The following is a 27,303-nucleotide window of genomic DNA, read 5'->3' on the forward strand; positions in this document are numbered from 1 at the left end:
TTTGGGATTGTGGCACATGAGATAAGGCATCATGGACACCATCAAGCACCCTGTCCTACTGCAGGGTCTCCTACACCCCTACCAGACCACTCTCAGGCCTCTCCTCCTGCCTCACAGCCTTCTCAGCTGGGCAAGTTACAACTCTCCCTTCCACCCTTTGTCCCTCACAAATCTTTAGATCTGTCCTAAATGACAAAAGTTTAATAAGGGCTGAAGGGTGAGCCCCTCTCCTTCTCCCCGCCACCCCCAAAAAAAGGTAAGTTAACATATGCAAAAAACAATGTGAATTTACTTGCCTTGGCCTCAGAACTGGCTCAACAATTTTGATTGAGGAGGGACTAAGACAGATGCTGGGCACTGACAGCTCCAACAGGCAGTCTGGGTGCTGCTGAGGTACAAGCAATTGAAACAAAGGCTCTTGAAGCGAGAACAGCTCAGTCACCTTAAAACTAAGTGGCGCTACAACTTCTACACTGTTTGCCCCAACTAACTTGCCGTCATCCACATGACCATTACACTCAACAGCAACATCCACTACGTCCAAACTCCCAGCTTTGAAGAAGACTGCATCTAGTTCTTCTGCAGACCATGCAGTAATGTCTAGTGGACACCTACAGACTAACCCAGCCAGAGGAGCTTCTCTCCCCCTTTCCCGAGCTTCTTTGTGTCTGGCTGAGCCTTTGCAAGAGCCGCTCGCTCAGGCAGGTATGAAAACACAGCCCCCACGTACCAGCCCAGAGTTTTGGGCAGCTTGGCTTTGACCTCTGAAACCACTGCACTTGGGGCAGGGGTGACCAGGTCAGTCTTGCCCCCTTTCAATCATTTCTATGTGTGACACTGCAGTTTCATGTATTTCTCCACCCAGCACCCCTCAGCCATTTTTCTTTAGAGAGAAGGTAAATGCTTCCCCATTGGTTTTCAAAATGTGAATGAAGTGAAGCAACAGGCAGAAAGAGAAAAGTGAGTGACCATGAGTGGAAGCGATACAGGCGTTGATTGCAACCAGGCTCTCCAGCCGAATGAGAAAATAGCCCCCTCCCCCATGGAGATGTTTTCCAAGCTGGAAACTAAGAACTTAAGTACAAAGGCTTTTGTGTTTTTATTGACATTGTAAGAAACATTTTTTTTTCTTTGTTACAAAAGAGCTAAGTGGTCCTGTAAGCAGAAGTACAGTTTATATGTACACAATGCTACAGACCCTTCAGATCAACCTAAGGCTCGAGAAACATCAGATCATAACTGCAGGTTTATCAAATGAAGACCACTAAGGCCCATTATAGCCAAACACTATTCCTACCGTACGTAAATGTATTTACACATTTTTTTTTTTTAAAAAAAAAGGATTACAAGCTTTATAAAAAAACTAAAAAAAAAACTAAAAAAAAAAAAAAATAACACATATTTATCTTACACATCTGCAGGACTGACAACAGTAACTGTTCCATAGGAGACATTCCACCAATCCAAGGACAATAACACGTGAATATCAGAGGTTTACAAGACATTTTGGACACTATTAACAGTGATATGTGCTATTAGCTGAATGGCGAGTACAGCCTCATCGGGAAAATTTGGCAACACATCTTGGTCCCTCTCTTTTACAGGATCAACAGAAAATAAGGCACATACATCGTGAGAATATAAACACTGCTGTGCAGAAGGACGAGCCGTTGCGCAACAGACATGGGCCATTTCATCAAGGGCTTGGGGTGGGAAGCAACGACTGGGAGCCAGCGAGCCAGCCAGCATCTTAATGCATGTGGCATTTGGGGCCATTCTCCAAGGAGAGAGTAACAGCCTCTGCCCCATGAATGCTGGGGGCCGTCATACTCACCAGCAGAGCCCCTTTGGAAGCCCATTGACTTCTCTGCAAATACACCTTTCCTCGGCCATGGATGGACTCTCACTGGCAGCTCCCACCTTGTGGAAAGTAAAACTGCCTGGAGAAATACGCACCCTTCACGTAGGCTGACCGAGGCAGACGCGCCCAAGGCCAACAGTAACAAAGCTGGAAGACGCACCCCCGTGTCATTAGAAGAAAAGGTGATTTAGACTCAGTCTGCAATTCTTTTAAAATAGGGAATTCACTATATTTTCTGCATTTTTTAATACTCTAGGGTGAGTGGTGGGTTTCCAACTGCTATGGCAATGCCGACTGATGCACCAGATATACAATAGCAAGCTTGGGCTCTGTAACTGGAAGAGCAGGAGTAGAGAGGTCCCAGGAAACAGGTGGACAACGTTGGTGGGACTTTCCCCAGACTGCCACACATTGAGAAGGAGATGGACAAGTGAAGGCTGGTGTCCAGCCTAACAGTGCATTACTCAGAGAGCCAAGATAGCTGGGCTACGATGTATTGCTACCCTCACAGGTACCAAAATAGGCTCTTTATCATTAACCAGAAAAGCATGAGAATATACTGAAAGCTGAAAACTGACACATGAACAAAAATGGCCCATACCTTTAATGGTGAAAATTATAAACTATTTACGCATACTCCACAGCGACATGGTGGAGTCTCTGGTTCTTCAACATTGCCAAATCAAAACGGGATGCCTTTCTGGAGTATGTGGTTTGGGCCAAGATGTTGTTGGCCCAAGACAGGGGTAAATGAGTGACAAAGGTTTGTCAAATCCAGGAAGGCAAATTAGCTACTCAAACAGTCCCTTTTAGCCTTGAGCAATATGAATGGCTCTTTCCAAGTGCTGATGGATCACATCTGTTAATAGCTTCCCAGCTTCAGTTGGACCAGCAAATACAATTATGAACTGGAAAATTGAGTTTAAAAAAATAGTTTGGTGTTGTTTTTTTTATTTTTTTTTTTAATGTATTGGCTCTATAACAATAAAAGGCTTCTCTCCCAAGCCACCTACTCCCAAGCTGGTCATAAGCCTCCCTGTTGAAATTGTTTATAAACATGTAATTTATGGCTTAATAAACAGCCAGTGATTGGTTACCGAGACCCATCTGAAACACGTCCAGCACAGCCTTTCCTCCTGCATACGCTGCTGTTTCTCCACAGGGGTTTGAGCTGCATGGGAGCGCTGCAATGTACAGCGTGGCCACCGAAACATCCCTCCTCCGGTGGGGAGCTGGGCAGGGGCAACGATGAGAGCGCAACAGGGAGCAGCTTCACCACACTGCAACAGCAAACCGAGCACTTGGTGTGGTGAGCTGTGCGCGGTTCCCTGTGCAGCACAGGGACCGCGATAACTGGTCATGAGCAGGGAGGTCGGGAAGGGAACCAGCAGGGCAAAGAGCAGGAGAGGGGAACATGTGTGCATGAGACAGAGGAAGGGAAAAACGCTTGCTAAAGATACGGAGCTGGATGATGGTAAAAGCTGTAGGATATTTACATTTGTCTTGACTTCTGACATTCCAGCTCAGTGCACATCACTCAGTATGTGCTGTGATAAGCTGAAATACAGCCCCAGCACCAAATTCCTATGATGTTTTCCTACTGATTTACAGCTTCTTCCTCTGATTCTGACAGCTGTTAATAGGTCAATGTTATCCAACAGCTTCACTGAGATTGTATTCCTACACATTCCTCAAATGTCATGCCCTGAATCAGCTGGTATTTCACTCAAAATATTGAGTACTATGGCCTTCTAACCTGTAGCAATCACCTTTTGGTGTTACTCCTAATTTTGACTGGAGTAAAGTTTATCTATATTTCAAAACTGACCACATGCCCCCTTCTCATTTTATGTCTACTCAACACCATCTCCATACAGACATCAAATCCGTGACTGTAAGTGCTTGCCCCATTTACAGCCCGTGGTAGCATTCTACTATCAGGATTAAACTGAGAAGTCATCAAGGGCTGGACTTGCATGCAGTTTCTAGGAGTGGGTGAATTTAAACGTTGGTCTTGTAACTGTTCTCCATCCCAGCCCGTTTACCCAGCAGCTCTGTGTGCTCAGGAGTGCAGACGTGGAGCCCAGAACAGCAAAAAACATGCCAGAAGAGCCAGCACTTATGGAGCAAATGGCATTCACCTCTACCAGTGAGTGGCTTCATGGCCACTGTGCGTTAGTTCCAACTTTTGCTGGTGTAACTGAGCCTGGGTGTTGACCCACCGGTTTGTTGTGAAATGACATGCACATTGGTGTCACCAAGAGAGGCTGGGTTGGTCTTTTTGAGTTTTGATTAGTTATCAGACATCTTTGCTGTTCCACTTGTTATTTTGCTATTTTTAATGGCAGTTTAAATCTCTTAATTTTGTACAGCCTGGATACAATGGAAAAACATTTAAGATTACCAGATTGCTTGCAGTTTCTTTGCTTTATTTGTCTAGTCTGAGAACTGGGCCTTTTGTTTTCTACTTGTTTTACATGCCATAACGCTTTTAAAGCCATAATTGTGTATGATGTCAATGGGCATTTACTTATTTTAAAACATACAATCTATCCAGAAAGCTTTATGTGCTAAAAGGGATGCACAAGAGAATTCACCCAGCAATGGAATTGCTACTGCGAATAAAAACCAGTGGCTCAGCACATTATAGAAGAAAAAAATCCCCAGTATGGAATATCACAATTTTGTTATTTCATTGTTTGAAATACTCCATAAGACCCTGATCGTCTTTCCACAAATGTGGTAGGCAACGAAGGGATTATACACTACCCAAATCACCAAACGTGCCCATAATTTTACTATCCGGCCATTTAAAAAAAAAGGCTGAAAAACAGAATACTAAATACTGCACAAGATGAGAATTAGACTAAGAATGTCTTTCTGGTCCTCTCCTTCCTCTGAACTGGATTAAATATGGCACAATGTCAGTACTGTTATGCAAGGCAGTGACAGCTATCTGTGTGTGTTTACAAAAACCTTAAACATTTGCTAGGGATCAAAGGGCTGACGGTTTTACATTTCTTATTTGCTTGAACCTCATAATTTCTTGTGCTTCCTGACAACCTACGGGTACCATGGCGGTGCCTTTCTAAACTGGTTGTCCACCTCATTGCAATATATCCAATGCATCCAGAGAGGATTTCACCACTGTATGCTCATTTCACATTGTGCCTGGTTATTTTGTGCCTATATGTTTAGGGGGGAAAGTTGCAACAGTTTTACAAGGTCTAGTTTCTTTTGAGTAACAGATAATTGCAAAGTCATTTCATCAGACCTTTCTTTTTTTAAAAAAAGCCCAAAACAAAACAAAACAAAAACATGCACTTCACACATTTACATTGGTTTAGATTAAAAAAAAAAAAAAAAAGCATACAGACATTCAAAAAGCGAGGGGGGGAAGAGAGGGGGGAGAAAATGGATGTAGCAATACTGATTCAAAACTGAAATGGAAGACAGTTTCTCCCTAGAACACTTTAGGGTTTTCAGAGTCCTTATTCCATAAAAGGAATATACTTGAAACACATCCCATTTAGGTGAGATGAGATTGCTAAAATACATACACAACTAAAAAATATGAGTCTTTTTTTTTATCTGTTATCTCCTAAGGGTTTTTGTTTGTTTGTTTGATGTCTATTGCATAACAGCAAGAAACTTGCTTTCTTCTGCAAGTGAGGTCAACAAAGAGCTCATGTCCCCAATAGCCATGTTGGTTGTGCTTACGGGCATAGCTGGGAATGTAAGAGACGCTCGGGGAGTGGTGAGGCGTGAGGAATTGCGGGAGAGATTCTGAATGATACTTGGGCTCAGGGCTCCTGAAATCAAGCTGACATGGTCCCCATCATCTATGATAGCATCGAAATCGATCTGCACACCCTCTAGGCTGTTGCTGTCAACGCTGTCAACTGTGCTCGACACTTGGTTAGCCCCTGGGGAAAGAAGCTCGGATGAGTTTGCAGTCGCAGTCCCCTGCAGCAGGCAGTTGGCTTCCGAACCAAAGAAAGAACCTGTTTTCATAGCTTGGTGGCTAAAGCCTGTGGTTTGGTCATATAACTGACCAGAGTAATTCTGCACGTTAGAGCAGAACTGCTGTGATTGACCTTGCATCTCCATCTTAATGGTGTTTACCCTGTACATCTGGTTGCCATCACTTACGTGTCCTTGCTGCTGTGCCACGTTGTTTCTCAAGATGTTTTGCCATCTGTTGCCGCTGTAATTAGAGCACGGCTGGTAGCTTTTGGCCACCAACGAACCTGAAGGCTGGCTACCAATGGTGTGAGACACCGGTGGACAGCTCTGCGGCCCTTGATACAGGCTGCTTTGTGAGGTAGGACTAACCTGCCCTAGCATCATTTGACCAGATTGATTGACTCCCTGGTAATGAACGCCGTCTCCAACTGGTTGGTTTTGCAAATAGTCCTGTTCCATCATATTCCTGTTCTGCATCCCATTTGCCATACTAGTGGCTTGATCACTGGATGCCATGGGATGGCCAAAATTTTGCTGGTTCCCACTCACGGGTATGTTGCTGCTTCTCAGCTTCTGCCCTTGAACTGCCACACCACAGGAACGGTCCATGGCCCCAGACATCATCGCTTGCCTGCCGATGCTTTCACTGTAAGGCTTATTGGGCTGCACGCTGAAAGAATTACCGGCTCCATTGCCCAGAACCGTGTTTTGCTGTAAGCCGTAGGAACCATTGTTTTCCACCAGGTTCTGATAGCCGTTCTGTTGGGCCACGGTGCTTCTCTCCAGGTTCTGCTGCTGAACCATCATGTTGTTATACAGTCCGAAGGCCCGAGCCTGCTGCACCGCTGAGCGCTGACCGCATTTCAGTTTCAAAGGAGATAAGTCAGAACTTCCTGAGCTTACTTCATTCCACTGAATGGGCAAGTCACTCTTGTTTGCCTCAGAACCTGCCTGCTGACTGCTCGGTGGAGGGGCTTGGTCAAAATTGCTGGGGTTGTTGTTTCCTAACACTGAGCTGTGATGCATTTTGTTGCTGTCTAGGACATTGTTCAACAAGTGGTCGTACATGCCCTGATTCTGGGAATTCAGATACTGAACCACGTCATCTGGCAGGAGATCCTCATCATTCAGACTGCCACCTGCTTCCATCGTAGCAGCCTCCAGGGCAACGTTCTCGCTGATGCTGGGAGGACAGGGGGAGCTGAAGCCGCGGAAGACGCCATCCTCAGAACGGGTATAGTTCTGAAGAACAAGGTTGCGCTTTTCCGTGGATGGAGGCAAAGCAGGAGAGTTAAAGCTATTAAGACTGTTGAAACGCTGGACTCTAGGGACAGAGAGGTTGTCAGAGGCCATTCTTACTGGATCGCTGGCTCTCCTTGTCCCATTTCCTAGAGCATCATGAGACAGAAAATGCCTCCTGCTGTAACCATTTGCCCCACCGTCACTACATCTTCGAGGGGCATTCACTGGAGGCAGTGGAGATACTCCGGACTCCCTGCAGTCACCCAAGAGTGCCATCCTTGTTTTGAGGCTCATCCTCTCCATGTTAGGCAGTGGAGTTGGTGGGGGTCCACCAGTAGCTGCTGCATATTTAGCTTTCAGCCTGTATTGCTGGGCTGGGGTGAGGCTGAGAAGACTTGGCAGGTCATCACACTGGCTCGCTTCACTGGAGCGCCGGGAGGCATCCGTCGAGATGGGGTCATAGGAGTCTGCAACACTCACGTTCTGTGGTCTTCCCTCTGCCTGGGAGGCGTCGCTGGACCTCCGGCTGGAGAAGCAAGGTGAGATTCCAGAGGACCTGCGGCTGCTCAAGTAGGCTGAACTGATTGTGCTAGTATTGCTGTCCCTCCTGTTCAGCATGTTCAACACAGTGATGTCCGTACTTGAAAGTTCATTCCTGTTTGGCAGAATAGTCATGGATCCTCCTACACTGCAGCTGCTGTTCGACTGGGTACCTGGAGGTAAAATTCACAGTTAAAGGAATGGGCATGACCCAGAAACTGGTACAGAAAACAGCCAGTGAAGAGCTGAGGGGAGCATAGAGGAAGAGCCTGCATCATCACAGCAAATCATAGCAGTGCTCTTTCTTGAAAGAAGTAGGGATAAAAACTGTGTCCTTAGGTTAAAAGCTAATTCACAGGCTCAAGGGTAACATTTCAGTGTGAATCCCAGCACAAAATTTATAGGCCATAGCCACAAACTGTCATCAGCTGGTGTAGCGCTCCAGCCTGCAGTGCAGCTATGCTGACTGACGTGCCAGAAGGACACATTCATAAGGGAGCTTTTTATAGGCAAAATATAATTGAACAGGCATTTGCATGGAATGGCAAAATATACAAATTGGAGGCTATTCAAGGTCATTTCTAAGACTTCTTGAAATATTCTTGTAATAACTCCTAACAACTGCAAAACATCTTTGCTGGTTTCCTTGTTTTGTTTTGGTTTTAAGTAAACAGAATGCATTTCTTAATTGTACATAGTTTCTTTTGATTGAATGGGTTTCAGAAAACCTGGGCTGTCACTGCTGGGTGGAGTGCAGAAACCTACAGGCATGTTGTAGGCAATATAGAAGCAGCAGGGATGTACATTTTGGCAGTGAGCAGCTCCTTGTACAGAAACAACTATAGATCTTCAGAGTTCAGTCTCGCCTTGCTCCCATTCATGGGTCTCTGCCTTTTGTAGCAGCAGAATCTGTACATATATTTACTTGTATGTGTGAAAACAGTTTATGTAAAGGGCAGCCCAACACATCAATAGAAAGGGTGCCTTCTTAAGGCCTCATCTGAAAGACTTACATATAATAAATTGGCAGGTATTTATTTCATCTGCCTTGTCTCAAAACAAGACAAGATTGTAATGATCCTGGGTCCAACTTTTAACTGTAGGGAAAATTTAAAATGTGATGCAAGGCTTCCTTGCTGGCCCCTGTTCTGTAAAACATGGGACTATCAGACTTTTCTCAGGGTGGGTAGTAGGGCTTATAACAGGGGGATAAACAGAAAGGGTTCAATATACGAACCATTGTCACAGCTGCTGATATTCATAAGCTGCACTACCCTTTTGCAAAGATTGCAAGACTGAGCTAGCAAGCAATAAATTTAAGGACAAAAATGTTACCACTCCTGTTATGTGTATCTCACCATTTCCTATGAGAGGCGGCAAGGTCGGGGCTTTGGAAGGTGGAACGGGGTTCAGTCTTGGAAGCATTCCATTAACTTGTTTCAACCTTTCTAATTTCACTTGCTCCATCCATTTGGTCCCTGTCATATTCCTCCTGGCCTGTAAGCCAAGGGCTGTGGTGGCTGTGGAAATGGTAGAGTCCATGATGGGGGTTTCATCGATGACACTGAGGTCTCCTACACTACCACCACCGGTCAGAGTAAGCTCGATCCCATTGTTGGAATAGTTGCTGATGGGGGACTGTTCGCTGCTGCATGTAGACTGACCACCAGGGCTTGGCTGAGATGTCTGTTGGAGTGAAGTAAGAAACAAAAGAATGTAAGGATTAAGCAAATAGTGTTAACAAGAGCACTTGCAGCAAAAGCAAGTGAGCATGTATGTATGGATACTCTGCTTTGGGTCTGTGCTTTTCTCAACTGAACCTGCAACTCGATAAACCAAATCAGAATTCAGCCATGTTACGAGGTCTCATTTACACCGCTAGGCTTGCAGCAAGCAAGCAAACAAACAAACAAGAAGACAACAACACTGGAATTTGGGGTTTTTTAAATTAGACTCGTGGTTAAGAATGTAAGTATTTTCCAAGCTTAAGGCTCATTGTTACGAGCAGCAGTTGGCCTGAAATGTTGGCATGTAATAAAACAGGGACAAAGCATTAATGCAAAAAAATACTCTATCATATTATCAGTGTCCTGTGATCCTGGCAACATTAGGGTCTAACTTATACCTCCTCTTATACCTAACTTACATCACCTCTGCCCCGAATCAAGAAGGCGATGACCTACTGAATCAAATCCTTCATTTCATTAGAATTAAATATTTTAAATTTAAGCATTTAACACACAGTACAGGCTGCTAATCCATGGAGATCTAAACTCGCCACAATAGCTTCTTCTTTCTTAACAGACAGTGTTCCCTGCTGCTCTAGCAGAATTCTTCCTGTGGGGAAACACGGGCTTGATTTATTTTTTGTACTCATAAAGTTGTCATAAAAGAATGGGAAAATTTCTCTGACAAACTGGAACAGACAGACAGACTGACAGACAAAACAGACAGAAGCCTCGAGATGTAATATCTCACTGTAGGTTATACCAGTGGGATCACAGATCAGTGGGGCATGCAGTATTGTTTTGCTCCCAAGAACAGTTTCAAATAAGTAGTTCACTTTTGGGGTTTCTGCTGTGTTTTTTTTTTAATTTTATTTACTTTTTTTTTCCTGCCAGCCTGTGATTTTTATGCACATTGCACTGACAAATGGTAGCTAGAACTTCTGAGCTAGCAGTGATGGCTCTCACTTTTAGCTTCAGTGAATGAAGATACAGACTCATGGCACTACTGTCGCTTCGTATGCCCTTAAGTAATCGATTAACATGCAATAACTATTTTATTATTTCTAACTTGAATGACGATACTTAGAATTTATGAGGCCACACCAGGCAAGTTCATTTCCAAATCCTGACCATGGTAGATTTGGGGACAGGCATAGAAACAACAGTTATTATACAGAGTTTGTGCTTCTGGACAATAGCTCCATGCCATATGGAAAAAGTAATAATGGTGAGAAGCCTGTTCTTGTAGCCATGTCTCAAGATCACAGTGAGATAGGTTACAGAAGTAAGAACTGTATTATGAGAAACATACATTTTTAGATGTGCAATATAGCAAAAAAAAGGATGTATCATCTAGAGAGGAAGGTACAAAGACATTTCTGAAGACATTTCACCAATATAAGCCAGATTTTTCACATGTCAAGTGTTGCAAAATGCTCACAGCACATCACATTTGGGAATGAGTTTGATGGACTGCACATTACTAAATAAATGAATGACTGGACAACAAGCAGAAGGCTAAAATAAAGATACAAGTAATATTGCAATAAGAAAAACAGTGGAAAAGTTAAAATGCCCTCACCTTATTACCCACTGTCCTTAGGAAGTTAGAACAAGACATTTAAGAGCATTAGACAGAAAAGACAATGGATTAGTTGAAAAACAGAAAATGTAACTTAATTCATACAAGCAATGAAAAGCAGGAAATATAATAATTTTTAGAGAGTAGTTTTCAGTGAAAAATATTTAATAATTTGTAAACAATCAACATTAACACCCCCCTCCTGCAAATTTTATCCATGTTAAAACTGCCTACACTCAACATGCCTCAATAATGCTACAGATTTAAGTAACCAAGCGAGAGGGGAATGGGTTTTGTCCCTTTCTAATCTAAGGTAGTTATCATCAAAGACAGCAGAGGATCTCCTTTAGATTTCAGCAGGAATTAACTCTGGGTCCTTGGAAGTTTCTGAATTCAGGATTAATATTCCACAGTTTGGACATAAGCCTTAGGCACAACATAGCAGTAACTCATATTTCAATGAGTAATTGCTTCGAATTGCAGCATGGTTAACAATATGAACAGAATTTGAAGGGCTCGTATTTGTAGTCCCCAAGGGCTGGGTCCAGATAAATTGTAGACCCAGATGTGGAAGAGGATGGATTGACTGCCTTTGCTAGCTTGAACTCTTCTGGAGAGGATGGATGGCACATAAAATGCAGCAAATGAAAGAATAACTTCTTTATGTAAATTAGCACATCAAAAATGGAATAAGGTCCTTTCAGCATTCAAGGCTACACTGGTTTAATGCAATACATTAAGGTAAACCCATGGAAAGACCTGCAGAGACTCTTAATTCACCTCACTTTAGTTAAATTGGAATTAGGCTAACTCGGTCAAGTTAAATTAAGTATCAGATTAACATAAGAGCTCACATGACAATAGAGATCAAATGTTATCCAAAGATCTCCTCCTGCTGTTCAAGAAAGTCAATTTACCCTGCTTCAGTTTGACACATGACCCAACAACCTCAAGCCCCTAAAATCTGGTTGTTTCCCTAGGTTCTCCAAAAACTATCATCATTTCAGTCTTTTGGACTTGGTGGTTTTTTTGCATTCTGGTTTTGAGCCTGCAGGATTCACATTCTCTAACTTTCTTCTGTAAACAGAAGAGTGGAAAAAAGCCTTTTTAACAATGAAAACTGTGATTTTCTCATAATATGCTGATTCCAAAAGAGGGAGCTTTAAGAGAAACTATTATTGTGAGAGTTGCCAACACTGCACTTACTGCATATTGCACAGATTAGATGTAATCTTTTCATTTGCTATTTCTTAGGCTTTAAAAACATTTTACAACGTAAACAAAAAAGAAAACCTCACAAAACCTGACCTTGTGAGCTACAGTTTACAGCCTTGAGCATCTCATAAAGGGACTATTAACTGGTTGCAAGAAGGAAAAGGACAAAGGGAGCGACACGGTGTATTGCATACCATTGGTTTCTCCGATTTGACCGCTTTCACTTGGAGGCATTCTTCACGCTTTGAGGTAGTGTTGCTGAGGTCCTTCTGCTCACCAATTGCACCCTGAGTCTGATGGCCTGGTGACCGGGTCTGAGAGTGGCTGCCTGGGTCTCTCGGTGGTGGAGGCCTCGGGTGGATATCTCCACGTTGCTTCTTGGTGACGTGTGCCTCTGGGCCGTGCACGGTCTTCACGTGTTTCCGGAGAGAACTGGGGTCTGTGTAGCGCTTCGTGCAGCCCGGTATCTTGCAAACATACGGTTTCTGCCAAGACGGGAAAAACACTTAAATTAGATTTAATTCCATAGGGGACTCCTGACGAGCTCTTTGGAGCACAGCTGGTGTTACAGTTATACACTTTCACAGTGAATTTGTTATCTAATTTATGGTCTCCACAGTGACTGGAGCTAGTCGAACCTATTAATTCCCCTTGGTTTTGAAGGCACCCAGTAATGCTGCATAGTTTACAGAGGGCAGAGCCTCTCATGATATGAACTGGCACAGATTTGACTTATCATAGCAGAAGAGTCAACAGAGCTGTGGCAATTTATGAAAACTGGCCTAATTTTCTCTCCTGTCCATTGCCCTCAGCAGTTTGATACCCTGTTTCCCATATGACCAGTACCTACCCATTGACATTCAGAGGCAAACAACCTCCTTCAAAACATGTTGGGACATTTGTTTGGGCAGGATTGTCTGAGGAAGCATTTTTTCGTGGACTCTTCAGATCACCAGTATAATGTCAAAGCACAGGATACAGTACCATAAGCATTTTCACGTTGCAATGATACATGCATTAATGCTATTAGTGCTACTAGAATAACTAATCACTCATTTTTTAAAAAACTCACTTCCTTTGTCTGCTAATTTCTCTAGTTCACTAAGCAATGTAAAGTAAATTTACTGCCTTAAAATTTAACCAAGGTTTTGTTCTTGTATTATGAGAGGATTAGAAAGAAGAGTTCAGCCCTTTCTAAACACATTAATTGCCTCACGAAACAAAGTATCATTCGCTCACTTTTACTACTCAGTTTTTTCCAAGAATACTTTAAAGTCCTATTTATACTAATCCTCAAGAGAAAAAAAGAGACCCTCATGCAGAATTCCTCAAAGAGGTTCTCTGTCTGCTCACACATGGCACTGTGGAGCCTTTGACAAATGTAGTTTCTTCATGGCAGTGTAAGGCCCGAGCCTGCTTCCACTGACATCAGTGGAAAAAAAATCCCATTGACTTATATAGAGCAAAAATGCCAGCCATGGGTGATTTAAAGTCGATGCTGAGCTACTGAGGCAGGTTTTCTCGAGATGAGAGAGTTTTACTCATCAATTAGGCAACAGATTGGTTCAGACAATGAATGAAAAAAAAACCCAGTCAACTATCGGTGACACTTGGTGAACTTCCTTCTGCCTTGGTGACAATTCACAACATTGCTGCTGGGCTTCAGTGCAGTTGTTAGTTGGACTGCTGAGAGCACACACTGCAGGGACTGGGCAAGCTCAGAGATGTGCAACAGTCTCTGCTTCCCTTGTGACCAGGGAAGGGGACCAGCGGAAGGGACCAGCGGACTGGAAGAAGAGATGAACGCTCCCAAGAGATTCTGCCAGCCCTAGTGAATGTCTGAGACAGACCCGAGAGACACTTAGGGAAGGACACTGGAAATGGATATAGCTGCTATGGTTTCTACATTACACAGTCACCATGCTGGTATGTCCTGCCTTTCCAGGACTTCCAGGTTTAGGCTAAAAGTGAAGGAGTACAGGGACAGGTCAGGGAGGAGAGACTGGGCTCCACAATGTGAGACTGAGATGATGTGACTGCCTGTGTCACCTGAAATGGGACAATAAAACAGCGACAGGGCATGAAGATGGTGTGATTCCTGACAGAGAGGGCAGCAGTAACACGAAACACACAGTAATGAAGAGGTGTGTCACCGAGAGTTGGGAGACAGCTGTGACGGCCACAGCTGGTTTGCTCAAGAAAGATCAAACTCCCTCTGCTGCATCCCTACTCCGTGAAGTCTGCGATGGATGGAAAGAAAGAGAAAGACAGCCCAGAGAAGGGAAAAAGCCGTAACTTAGAACTTGCAGAACGCGGAGACGGAGCAGGAGGCGGCTGGAGCGGCGCTCGGCCGCCGCCAGGGGTCGCCCCCGGCCCAGGTACGGAGAAGCGCGATCGGTCCCGGCGCCTCGGGGGCAGCGGGTCTGGCCCCGCTGCAGGCGAGGGTTTCCATTACACCCCCTTCCAAACCTCTCCTGCACTTAATAAAACGACCCGCGGACTCCCGAGGGCCGTCTGATGCTGCAATGACTGTGCCCGTAAGACCCATCTAGAGCTGATCCCTTGCAGGTTGCCGAGGGTTTCTGTGCCTGTCCTCTGTAATAAATTGCTATGACCACATTGTAAGCCTGTTCCACCGCGGATTTTATTATTTTTTTGAAGCTATGCTTACTTACCTCATTGGAATGAGTCCTGTTTTGGTGCTTGGCCCTGTCCGACGCGTTGGAGAACGCTTTGTTGCAGCCTTCGTGCTCACACACATATGGTTTTTCTCCGGTGTGAGATCTCAAGTGCGTTTTCAAATTCTCCAGTCTGGAGTAGGCCTTTGTACAACCTTCAAACTGCAGGCAAGAAGCAAATCTGGATTAATTTTAATCTTTGGACTTCCAGGGAACAGTAAAAGCTGACCTATAGAAGTTGAGAAAATTTCCAAGCCTTCATAACCTTGCCCAATGTAATTTTGCTTTGATTTGCTGGATTTTAATTTTACCCAGGCAAACCCCACCACAGCTCAAGTTAAAACGCTTCCAGCATTATGTAAATCTTCTCTTACAGGAGAGCACAGTATTTGTGTACATCATCTGAGACAGAAATCCATTGCAAAGTCATTAGGAGGCTGGTGGCCAGCAATAATACCCAGATGGAGCTCTGTAAGAGAAAGTGCTTTTAAATAATTAAGCAAACTGAGCCCTGTTTAATAATGCCTTTTGGGGCTCCTTTGCACTTTAAACTTGAGGAATTGGGCCAAATTATCCAGTGAATCCCCTCTGCTAAAGCTCTTGTCATCTGGGTGAGCTGGATAACGAAGCCGACATAGCAGTGTCTTCTCCAACAAATGTCCGACAGACAAGAGATCAGGGAATGCAGCATCTGCACCACTCTGCTCCCTGCACAGCCCCAGTTCCCCCATCTGAGGCTGGAGCTCAGCCCCCTGTACTCACAGTGCATTTGTGTGGCTTTTCCCCTGTATGTCTCCTCATGTGGACCACCAGCATATACTGGGCTTTGAACGGTTTCTGCTCCCGGGAACAGTCCAGCCATCGGCACACAAACTCTTTCTTCTCACCATGTATGTGGTCATTGTTTATATGCTGTTCGGGTAGAAGAGAGATTACAGCTTAACAGGGGTGTAACATCATCATCAGCCTTGCTGTAACTTTGCACTGGAATAGCACCAGCGGCTCAGGTGTGAACCAGCATCCTGCGGTATGAAAAGAGTAAGAAGATTGTCTGCTCCCCAAAGCGATCACAGGGCCCAAATGACAGATGTCATGGGAAGTCCACTGGCACCCGTGAATTTGGTTTTACTGATGTCAACAGGCATTGGATCAGCCCTCAGGGTTACAGGCTGTTAAACGGATCCTGGATAATCTCGTGCGCAGCACCACTTGGCGTGATTCACACTGAGTAACGCTCACCTGGATCAGGGAAGCCTTACTTAAGTGCCACTCAAACAAGGTTTACAAAATCAGGCCTTTAAAAACACGTCCTCCGAACCGAAAAACCAACAGAATTTCTAAACCATGTTTCCACCAAAACTTTTAACTCACCATATTTTTTTTCAGTAAATGTAGTGGGTTGGCGTACATGTTGTGGCAGCAGAAACAAACCCTACACAGTGCAGCAACCAAAAACTCTGAGCACAGAAGCATCCATCAAGCCAACTTTTTCCATTGCCAAGTACGGCCCTGTCTGAAAGTCTCTGGGAGCAACACCTGCCCCGGGCATGCTGACACTCATGCATGTGTCTTGCTGTGGTCAGTGCCATCTGCATGAGTGTATCCAGACACAGGTCAGGGCTGTGAACCCTTTACTCTTCCAGGAAAGTAGCTTGCTCTGTTCCTTTCACCAAGATCCAGTTCAGCAGAGCATTTAAATACGGATTTAATTCTCGATGATTGCGTTCCTAAGCAGAAACGGGCAGATCAATCAGGGCCAGCCTCAAGACTGGCTTTTTTTTTCAACGTTTAACTGTCTGAATTTTTGGCACGGCTTCAGAAAACAAGAAAAGCACCCTACACCTGGACTTTCAAAGGTTTATGAAGACTGGAATTTCAGCTGGAGCATCTGACTCATCCTCCTGCACTCTTGGAGAAGCCCTGCCCCAGGGACTTCCCCATAGCTATACTTGCCACCACAGCTTGCTAGCTGTGCCACTAGATGGCCACATTTCTCAGTGAATGCGGCAATTTCCATTGAGGTAATAGACAAAGTCCTTCCAGAGTTTATATACGATCACAGCGCAGGGATGAAACCTGTATCTGCTCTGTAAGTAGCTCACAGAAAAAAAAAAGAAACAGCTGTACAGAAACTCAGTAGTTCATACTGGAACACAGGGAAGATAATCCCAATCTTTTCTAAGGTCCTGAAAACAATCAGAAAACCAAATAAAATCGCTTATGTTCACAATTATGCGGCATCACCATGGCAAACAGATGTGCGTTGCCCATAAAAGATGACTGCGTTTTTTCTCTTTCTGAAACTTTATTGCCATTTCTTAAAAGTTGTGATGGGGCACAGAGCAGATGTGCTGGACAACGTACAACATGGAATCTGCAGGAGTTTATATTTCAAGTGCAGATCTCTAGTCCATACACACTACACACACCTTCTACCAAAAGTGTACAGATGTCCTGAGCTCTGAAATGGCATCAGATGAGTATGATGAGGCTAATGTGCGCTCTTCTTTCCTGGAAAAGAAGTAATGGGATGAAACTCAAAGCATTAAAGTAATTCTTGGCCAAATCTTTCTGTAAACGTTGCAGATTGTGAGATATTTGGTTAAACCTATGGGGCCAAGAGGGAGATGAAAATTGAGTGTGTGACACAGGCTTTTCATTTGATACAAAAACTTCAAGGCTGGTTCAATCAGTTCACAAGAGCACCTCCCTTTACCTCCTGCTGTGTGGACACCCAGGCACCATGCATGCCCTTTCAGAGAAATCTTCCATAGGACACTGTTTCTCTTTGTCCCTGCAAATGAGCTTGCTCCTTGCTCCAGACCCCTAGCCTTTACGAGAGTGAGCATCCTCTAAAACTGGTTTTTCTCATGGGTGTAAAACTCCCTCCCTTTGCAGCCCAGGCTCACAGCAGCAGCTGACAAAGCTTGGCCAGGGTGGTGACTTGATCACTCGCCGCCACTTCATCGCTCCACTGGCTCACCTGTAAAGTATCTTGTGATCACCCACAAGTCACTGCACAACCGTCCCTCCATGCTCGTCTGCCCTGCTCTTTTATTCTGTTACTTCTTTCCTACTCCGTCTGCTCTTCCAACAATCAAACCCTTCTTCGCACTGTTTTCCCTCATTGCTGTGATGCTCTAAGTGGCCTCGGAGAGCTCACCTGTAAAGCCATCTCATTCTCATTCAACCCCTCTGAGGATCCTCACCTTCAGGTAAAGCCTAGAAGAAACTATATCATCTGCTAATCTAGGTAATTTCTTTAGCTCTCAGATGGGCTGATCAATTGGTTTTTGCAGAGGGGTGGTAATTTAGCAGACCTATAAATGTGCCCAAATAGTGGAAGGCTGGTCTGGAAGAAGAGACTTGCTAGACATTAAATCAGCACAAGTAAGAAGCCAACAGCAGCAACCAGTAGTGCTCTCAGGTAAGGAGAGTCACAGCATTTGTAATCCTGATCATGTAGAGCCAGATTCAAATGCCCTCACTCAAGTCGTGGTTTAAAATCTGTTCAGTCATCTGCTAGGGATGCACAGGCAGAACTACACAAATACAAAACAGGAACTAAATCTACACCAGGATTTTTTTATCATTATCATTTGGCAGAAACCATGTGCAGTATCTACAACATGTTTAAAGGAAGAGGGAGGTCTCCCTGTGCCAACATTGGCAATTAGAAAAGTTCAGAAGTTTGTGAACTCTGGCATTCATGTTCTTTGACTCAGATAATTACCTTTGGATTTTGTACGGTGTTTTTGGCTCCCTGGTCTCTATTATGAGAGGGGATGAATGGTTTTGAGCTTGTAAAACAAAGAACAGTCAGGAATAAGAGTATTATGCAAAGGAGAAGCTTTGGTACAGTACAATAAGGATTTATAGGGTTTCAATTTATAATCTGTTTGTAACCTTATTACACCCATGAAATGTCACATTCCAGGGACTAGATCAGAAGGATTTTTTTTTCCTTGTGAAATTGAATTTTGATGCAGTTTCAGGGTGTGAAAAGGCTTTTCTTTTAATTTTGTAGGCCCAAACCTGCAAGTTTTACTTACGTTGGTAATCCTTATTACAGTAAATAGGTGCATGAAAGCCAATGACATTACTCCCTAGTGTCACGTTTGCTAACAAAAGGCTCTGAAAAACCAACTCTGTGTTATTAAGAATTTCTGACCTGGAAAAAAAGCCCCTGTTAAAAGCTGGAATTCTACAAGCTATCTCCCATTGCATACAGCTCAAAAAAGCTGCTAAACATGGGTCATTTGCAGAATACCAGTCACTTTCATGCCACTTCAACGCTCATTACCAAACCTCGGTCTGTCCTGGCTCATTTTGTTTTCTCTGGAAAATACTACTATTACCATTTGGCTCCAAAATACCCTAACGGGAACAGAGGGAGCTACCTAAATACTGATTTTGGTCTCAGAACACCCTGGCTTTCAAGGAGGAAGTTCTGAGATGGATTTCAATTCCAGAGAAAAAAAAAGGCACCAAATTCATTGAAGTCAAGGCTGAAGTTCACTTGTAATCTCTACTGGGGAAGCTCTAAAAGCAGAGACAACAGGGAGCACAACATGTAGTGTCCTGGAAGCATAAATGCTTAGATAGTAAGAAATACTATTTTAAAAGGGAACACCTTAAATCATACATGTTCTTATATAAGCAATGCACACCATATGTGCAAGTCCATCTTGTAGCAGATGACACTGGAGGTAGGTCGTGCAATAATCTTAGTGTTCCATTTCCCTCCTCTGTGTGGTTTTGGAAGAAAAGGAGAGTCTAAGCATATCCTAGCTGACTGCTTGGTACCCATTAGCTTGTCAGTACATCAACAAAGGCCAAATGTGCTCTCACAGTGGTCAAACACCAGGAGGAAAGCTCCTTCATACAGGCAGAATGAGTTAGGAACCACAGAAAAAGAATGATTGTCACCTGCAACTGAGATTGCATCTGAAAGCAAAGTGTTACTTGGTGGACAAAGTAGAAAACATTGAGAAAATCTCCTAATTCTGCTTTCTAACCCAGACACACTACCCCAGAGTATAAGAAGAAGAAACTGGGAAGAGACCATGCTCTATGAGTATAATGTGGTGAGTGGCTCGCTGGAAGGCCTGTCACCTTTGCCAAAAATTGGTTTAATTTCAATTATACAATGAAAATTTCAGACTTTCATCTTTCCGCTGTTATTTCCCCGTATTTTAAAAAAATTGAGAAATCACCGGATCTCCCTATCGACATCAAGCAGAAGCGGCATTTAAGGCGTCTTCCAGCACAAATCTCCCCCTGGACTGTACTGCCACAGAAAGTCCCTCAAGCCAGCTGCTGCATTTGCTGCATTTCCTGCATAGGAGACAGAAGACTGAACGGCAAGAGGCATCGCAGTGGAACAGCTGCTAAACACAGCTCATCCTGCAGCTGCATGGGGGACTCGTGGAGCCCACGGGCTGCCGAGGAGAACCAGGCAGAGATTGTGTCAGGCAGCAAGAGGCGGGACAGCCCTGAGGCTGGTTTGGAAGGGGATTAGTTGTCCCTGACCTGGAAGTATTGCAGGGAGCACTCTTACTTACCTGTTTTGGGTAAGGGAATGTAAATTTCTCCTCAAACCCTCATTGGGTCAGAAACAGGAGGGAGGTTCCCGGTCATCAGGCCTCATCCCTCGCTGTGGCAAGCCCTGCTACACATAATCCCAGTCACGAACAGAGCAAGCTTCGTCATCTAAGTACACTGGTGATCTGCTCCCTCTGCTCCCAGTGGATGGCTCTTCTCGGAACTCACTCCTCTGCTGGTTAGCAACTAATTTCTAGCTTCGATTTATGCACAGCCAATTTATACTCATTTGTTCTTGTGCCAGCACTATCCTTTAGCTTAAACAGCTCTCCTTCCCTGCACAGTGTTTATTTCTCTCCCTTCCCCACCCCAGATAATTGACAGACTACCCTCTCCTCTCTGCCTTAATTTGCTGGATTAAACAAACTGGTTCCTTCTGGTCTTCTCTAGGACGACCAAGTGCTCGCTCCCACTCCTACCCTGCTTTGGCTAGAGATGTGGAAGTCCCTGTATCCTGCCTGTCATTTTGTTCCCAGGTTCCTCGCTGACACTTCCAGGATTGCATTAGTGCATCCCACCTCGGTGGCCCTCTTGTCGCTTCTTTTCACCTGCTCTTGTATGACTTCACCTTCTCAACCAGACTAGTGTGAAGTACACCAGAACTCGCCAGACTTGGCACAACAGAATTAAACTTCCCTGTCCTTGCCCAGGTGTAAGTACAAAACTCTCCTTCACTTTGGACTTGAGGCCATTACCAAAGCATCTCAGTAGCTCATAGCTTGTAAATGTATCTCTCCTAACACAAAACCTTGGGAAACAGCATCTACTACTATGGCCACATTACAGGTGGACACTTAAGGCCCAGGAAGGCTAAAACCCAGAAGTATTTAGGTGTCTGGTTCGCACCGAAAGTAGTCACTTGTTCAGGAGTGATGTGCACACTTCTGAGGTTCTTGACCCACACAGCTTCCTGAGATATCTGAGTGATTGTAAAAAGAGTATCAGCATTCAGCAAAGTGGCAGGGCAGCACTTAAGCAAGTACCCCTGCTTGCCTGCTCCCCGGGGATGCAATCCACAGCTCATCACTGCTACTCACTACCATTTTAGGTAGTCAGGCAACTAAGAGATGACATCAGGCAGGCCTCCCTACCATCTCATTAACATCTCGATAAAGATTAACTCCATGATGCACAGCAAAATGGACAGACAAAAGCTTTGTAAAGAAGTCAGGATATAAAGAAGGTCCTGGTGAGGCAGGAAATATCCTGTGACAATAGAAATCCCATTGTGAGGAGGAAAAAAAATGCATCTCCGTGGAGTGAAATCCCCAGCAGACTTTTTGGACACATTCCAATCACTGCAATCGAGTCTCCCTCTAACCTCTGTGGCTCTCTGCTAGAACAATGCATGCCTTTTAATTTCCTCTTATCTGCTGGAAAATAGGTATGGATCCCTGCTGTCCTTTCCCTACTAAAGACCATTTTCAGGCACCACCAGGCTAAACAACCACAAGAGACTAATGTCTCCTCCCTGCTGCATGAGTCAAGAGCATGCTTTTGACCTCATGTCCTTAGGGTGGCATAAGTACTTAAGCCATTTTTAGTTCCTGAGATGGAAGAAGCACTTAAGCTGCTTTAAACCTTTATGGTGGCATAAATGCTTAAGCCACTTGCAGTTCCTAAAGCCAAGTCGAAGCTATGGCTCTACACGAAGAACTCTGCATTTCTGCACAGGCACCCACCCGCCTTTGGAGGAGCTCAGATAACTATCTCTGCTCCTGCTTCCTTTCCTTTGGATGCATTTATTGTTATTCTATTACAGTTCTTGAGGCTGTCTTGCATACTTTATGGAAGATTTAAGAAATGCTGTTGTGACAGATCTCTACTAACGCTGATGAGCAACACGACAATTTGTACAATCTGTTGATCAGGCTCAAAGCAGGTCAGTGCCTCGACAGTCTTGACACCTTTGCTGAAACGGAATACCCACAGTTAAAATCAGCTGGATCTTAAAAGCACGGCATGGCAATTTCCTCTGTGTATCACGAATGCACCAAATATTCTGTCTGCACAGTGCACTCCTCACTCTGCAGTGTTTGATCTTATCATTCAATCTCAATACTTATTTTTCAAAGTTTTCCGCTATTAACAAATGAAGGCCTCTGATCCCCCTAGATTTGGTCATGATTGTAAACCTAAACGGGGACTAGCGGCATACCACATTTCAGTTACCAGGTATTTTGGGTTTATATGTGAGAGAGAGGAGTGTGACTTTTTTAACAGTATTAAAAAAACATGTATCGCAAATGTTTATAACTCCAGTGTCACTAAAACAGTTTTACTCATTAAGAAAAAAATCAAATCACGAAATAAAGTTTCAGTCAAAAAGATGGTTATTTCAGAAAGGACCGAAGTGTGTACAAAATAGGAAATATAAATTACGGTATTTTACAAACTCAATATGTGAACTCTGTGTACAAGATTGTTAATACTTAATTACAAGAAAAAGATTAGACCTCAGTCAGCATTCCAGCTGAACTCATGCTTGAAGCTCATTTATTACTGTGCCGTTCTGGATTCGCATCTCTGTCCCTTGAGAAGTGGCAACAGCAGTCAATGAAGAAAGGGAGGGATCAAAATTAGAAGGCCAAGTCAACAGAAAAATAATGATGATTTATAACTTCAGACAGCCTATGGAGTAGGTGGTCGGGGATGACATATGCAAAGGAGAAAGGCAGCATGGAAACCGGTGGCTGGAAAAGAGGATGGAAACGGCAAGAAAGGAGGAAAGTGGTGGGAGGGATCACATCATGTTCTGGCCATGCCGAGAGACTGAATGGTTCTGCCCTGTAACAGCTCATCACCTTTTCCTAGCAAGATGTGGCTGTACTTCCAATACTGCTGCCTCAATAGCTCATAAACTGCTTATCCACCTGCCTCAGTCTCACAGGCTTGGGTTAATCTGGCTGTTTCGACTCTACTGTCCAAGGGAGCATTCCCATGTGAAGGACAGACCAAGGGGAACCTCAGAGATGTTGCAATAAACAGTTGGGCTCAACAGTTCTCTTGGACCTGCTCAGCTACCATGGGGAGAGGCTGGGGTTATAGTCATATTTAAAAATGTATTAAAGATCTGGGGTCAGTGCAACACATGGAAAGAGATTGTCTCACGGGGCATACAAGTTCAGAAGTGAGGAATGCACAAAGACCAAGAGCAGTGAAACTAATAATTCATAAACATTTACATTTTGTGAAGTTTACTATAAGCCTGAGCAGGAGACATATTTTTTCCCGAAACACTATTTAACCAAGCCATGGCAAATCAAGTGATTTTTCTAATGTATGGGCATAGAGAAGTCCTGTTCTCGAAACGTGAAACTGTATTAGCAATAAACAGGAATACACTAATTCAAAGGACACAACCCAGCAGGACTGTGTTCTTCTCACCTCCCTGTTTCAGCTGAAAACATAGGTCTAATTTTTTTTTTCATCGCTCTCCACTAACAGCAGCAATAAAAGTTCTCAATCCCCAGGTTAAAAAAAATGTTTTCTTTTTGCTTCTCCTTTTGTTCTCTTGTAATAAATTCTGTAGTTGTCTTTGTTGCCTATCAATAGGTTAAACATATCCAACTTGTGTGTTTAAATGCTAAAGACAGAGAAGTCCCCAAGGATACGTCAATCGTTGGCTCTAGTACAAAGAAAATACTGTATTTTGTTCAGAAGAGCTTTCTATGGCAATTTAAACACAGTGAGACAGACACAATATCCTGGAGAGAGGAAAACCTGCCTTATTACATTCCTGACCCAAGAGAAAGGATCTGCCCTTAGGACATAAAGAGAATCAGTGGGGGGGGAAAGGGAGAAAAGTTATCTAATCCTAAAAATAAAGACAGCAGTTCATAATACAGCATGGAATTCTTTTAATTCCTGATATAGTAGTTACACAGTATGGATAAGATATAATACCAACAGGGCAAACATAGCTTGCTCGTCAGGCTGGGAACTGATTTCCTCAGCCTGTACCTATATCTCCAGGTTTTGGACAGCTTCTTGGTAGACTTTGGGTTATTCTGTGAGGGGAACGGAACTTATGGGATATTGCAGGGATTCTTTCCCAATAAGATCACATCTTGTTCTTGTTTCATTTAATATACATATATTCACATATACAGTACAGTTAAGTCCGCTAGCAACAAAATGCAGCTCCATCGAGGGCAATGTTTTACAGCTCTCCCTTGATTTCCTGTGTAAGAGTATGCAGCTATAAAGCAACAGGCAGAAACTGCATCTTTATTTCCTAAACCTGAAAATTTAATAAATGAGGTTCTGCCAGAACATCAACATAAATGTTGTGGACATTAATCATTCCACTTTTAAAGTGGTAGGAAATATATTTTGATGACTCCCAGCTTTGTTTTTTCTCTGATGTTCCCTTCCATAACTGTGTGTAAAATCAAGTGCCATCTCTTTCTTGAAGGTTGCATTCTTGTCTTACTAGCTGGGAGGTTAATAGGTGAAGCAGGTATGTTAGAGAAATTCCAGTTGTCTTTACTCCTTTTTTTCTCAAATATAGGGAAATCATTTTTCAATGTGTGCTGCTGTGATAATTGGACTTGGCCAGTTCCTCCAGCAATGATGCTTCATATTGCATTTGCCTTCATTCAAACAAAGTATCACAGCTTCCATATTTTGTGATGTTACCTAAAAAAAAAAAAGCTCTCTCTCTCTCTTCAACCAGCTGAATCTGTGACCTGCACAAGGAGAGGGCTAGTTGCATTTGTGTGAGGGAGCTGCAGCAGAGAAGTGAAGGAACAGAAAGTGGAAACCACAAACCAGATGCTCGAGTTCTCAAACAGGGATGTTCTGGTTATGTCTCTGCCCTCCAAGGGTATGCCCTACTCTCCTGAGAACCGCTGAAGCAGGTAAAGATGCAATAGAGTGACCATGAGGATGACTAAGTTCTTAGGGCACTGGGATGAAGGAGCCTGTAGGTGATGTGTCGTCCCGTCCCCCCCCGCCCCCCGCAATGCTCCTGAAAGATGACAAGTGGCCAAGTACAAGCTGACCGCTCCTGGCATTTCTCCCAGCCACTTTCCCCAACCTATCCGCCGTCTGCATTACTTCCCTGCTCTGGCTGTCCTCCTGGTGGCCCCCACTGCAGGGCACTCCTGTGCACAGCTCTGCAATTTGCATGAGACGCTCCACATGGCTGTGTGGATGCTGGTACGCTCTCCTCCAGCTTCCACTCACTCCAGCATCTTGATGCAAACTGTGCATGTTCAGATGCAGAGTTTGAGAGCTGTACTGACCTTGTAACTGCTGCACTAACAGCAAGAAAGCCTTTTGCTGATGTTGGCCATCACAATCCAATAGCAACTGAAGGTGGTCTTCTCCCATATCCTATACCCTAGTGCTGCACTGATGATCTTCTTCCCTCTCTCCTTCCTTCCCTCCTTCCTTCCTTCCTTCCTTCCTTCCTTCCTTCCTTCCTTCCTTCCTTCCTTCCTTCCTTCCTTCCTTCCGAGTGAGATGCAGGAAGAAGATCACAGAATCACAGAATGTCCTGAGTTGGAAGGGACTCACAAGGATCACTGGATCCAACTCCTGTCCCTGCATATGACAAGCCCACAGTTCACACTGTGTGTCTGAGGGCCTTGTCCAGTCTCTTCTTGAACACTGTCAGGCTTGGGGCCGTGACACCTCCCTGGGGAGCCTGTTCCAGTGCTCCGCCACCCTCTGGGGGAAGAACCTTTCCTCATGTCCGACCTAAACCTCCCCGGCACATCTTCCTGCCATTCTCTCAGGTCTTATAACTGGTCACCAGAGAGACTGGTGCCTGCCCCTCCAAGGTGCTCTACTGCGTGACTGCAAGGAGGGCAATGCCTGTTCCTGCCATAAGCTCACAAGAGAGGAGGTCCTCATTGCAAAGAGCTCTACATTCCCTGCAAATCTGTTACACATTCCTCTCTCAACCTAGTCAAAACAGTACTACACAAACAAGGGCAGAGCTCTTCCTACAGCTGGATGGAGAAGAGGGTAAAGGCTGGCCTGAAACCAAACATCTGCCCTTCACTAGGTCTGAAATCACCAGTGAATGTTGCCTAGAAAATGGACTGCCTGATACCTTCTAGGAGTGGCTGAGTATAGGAGAGCAAACCACCTGAGGCTCAATTGCAAAATTTTCTGCTTCATGATCTTTGCACTTAGGGATAAAAATTGATTTTACGTGCAAATGCTACAGAATTTCCAGGAAAACCAAGTTAAAACCCATTAGAACTCCCTCACAAGCAGTACCCAATGTGAGCAAAGGCTGACTTCCTTCTTTAAAAATCTGAACTCACTTAGAGCTGTGTACAATCTTTAATGAAAACATATGTGAAAAACAGGCCTTGCCTTAAAACAAACAAACAAAACCTAAACAGCCTGGCACTTAACACTGCTACAGATGTCAGTATAACACAGTTAAAAGCATATATTCTATTTCTGTATTTTTCTCACTAGCAAAAAAAAAGACTACAGAGAACTCTTGCCAGCATGGTTGAGAAGGAAGTCATCATAAAGAGGAATTACAATAAGGTTTTCATCTTATTTGCAAATTGTATGAAGAATGAAAACACTACCCTGATTTTGTAAGAAGCACACAAGCACACACAAGGCAGAGGAACTAAATACTTCGGATCTTTTCCCACATTGCTGCAGAAGACAAAAAACTACAGGCCTCTCTCCTGCCACCATAAGTCATCCGACTTCAAGGGAAATCAGACCTGCTGTATATATTAAACCTGAAATTAACTATTTGCCCCCCATACTGTTTGGCTTTGATAAATTCCAGCCATTGCTCCTAGCCAAGATGTGCACATCTTGGTTCTGCGAGCTGCTCTGCTCACATGGGCTCTTACAGCAGCCCGGAGCCTGTTAGATTCAATTGGGTCTAAACGCACTGAGCTC

At 44.1% G+C, this 27,303-nt stretch overlaps 1 protein-coding gene across 1 annotated transcript in view; it reads right to left on the reverse strand.

The window, feature by feature from the left end:
* Positions 1 to 1,081: 1,081 nt before the first annotated feature.
* Positions 1,082 to 27,303, reverse strand: part of GLI3 (GLI family zinc finger 3) — a 216,176-nt gene continuing 189,954 nt past the window's right edge. Inside the window, exons 11-15 of the mRNA XM_082044232.1 lie at positions 15,574 to 15,723; positions 14,809 to 14,973; positions 12,328 to 12,618; positions 8,968 to 9,295; positions 1,082 to 7,782 (exon numbers count right to left, since the gene is read on the reverse strand). Of these exons, the coding sequence (XP_081900358.1) occupies positions 5,492 to 7,782; positions 8,968 to 9,295; positions 12,328 to 12,618; positions 14,809 to 14,973; positions 15,574 to 15,723 (3,225 nt within the window). The 3' untranslated portion in view covers positions 1,082 to 5,491. The remainder of the gene's footprint in view (positions 7,783 to 8,967; positions 9,296 to 12,327; positions 12,619 to 14,808; positions 14,974 to 15,573; positions 15,724 to 27,303) is intronic.

The sequence above is a fragment of the Streptopelia decaocto genome (assembly GCF_964273445.1).
Source record: "Streptopelia decaocto genome assembly, chromosome: 2".
In the NCBI taxonomy this organism is placed as follows: domain Eukaryota; kingdom Metazoa; phylum Chordata; class Aves; order Columbiformes; family Columbidae; genus Streptopelia; species Streptopelia decaocto.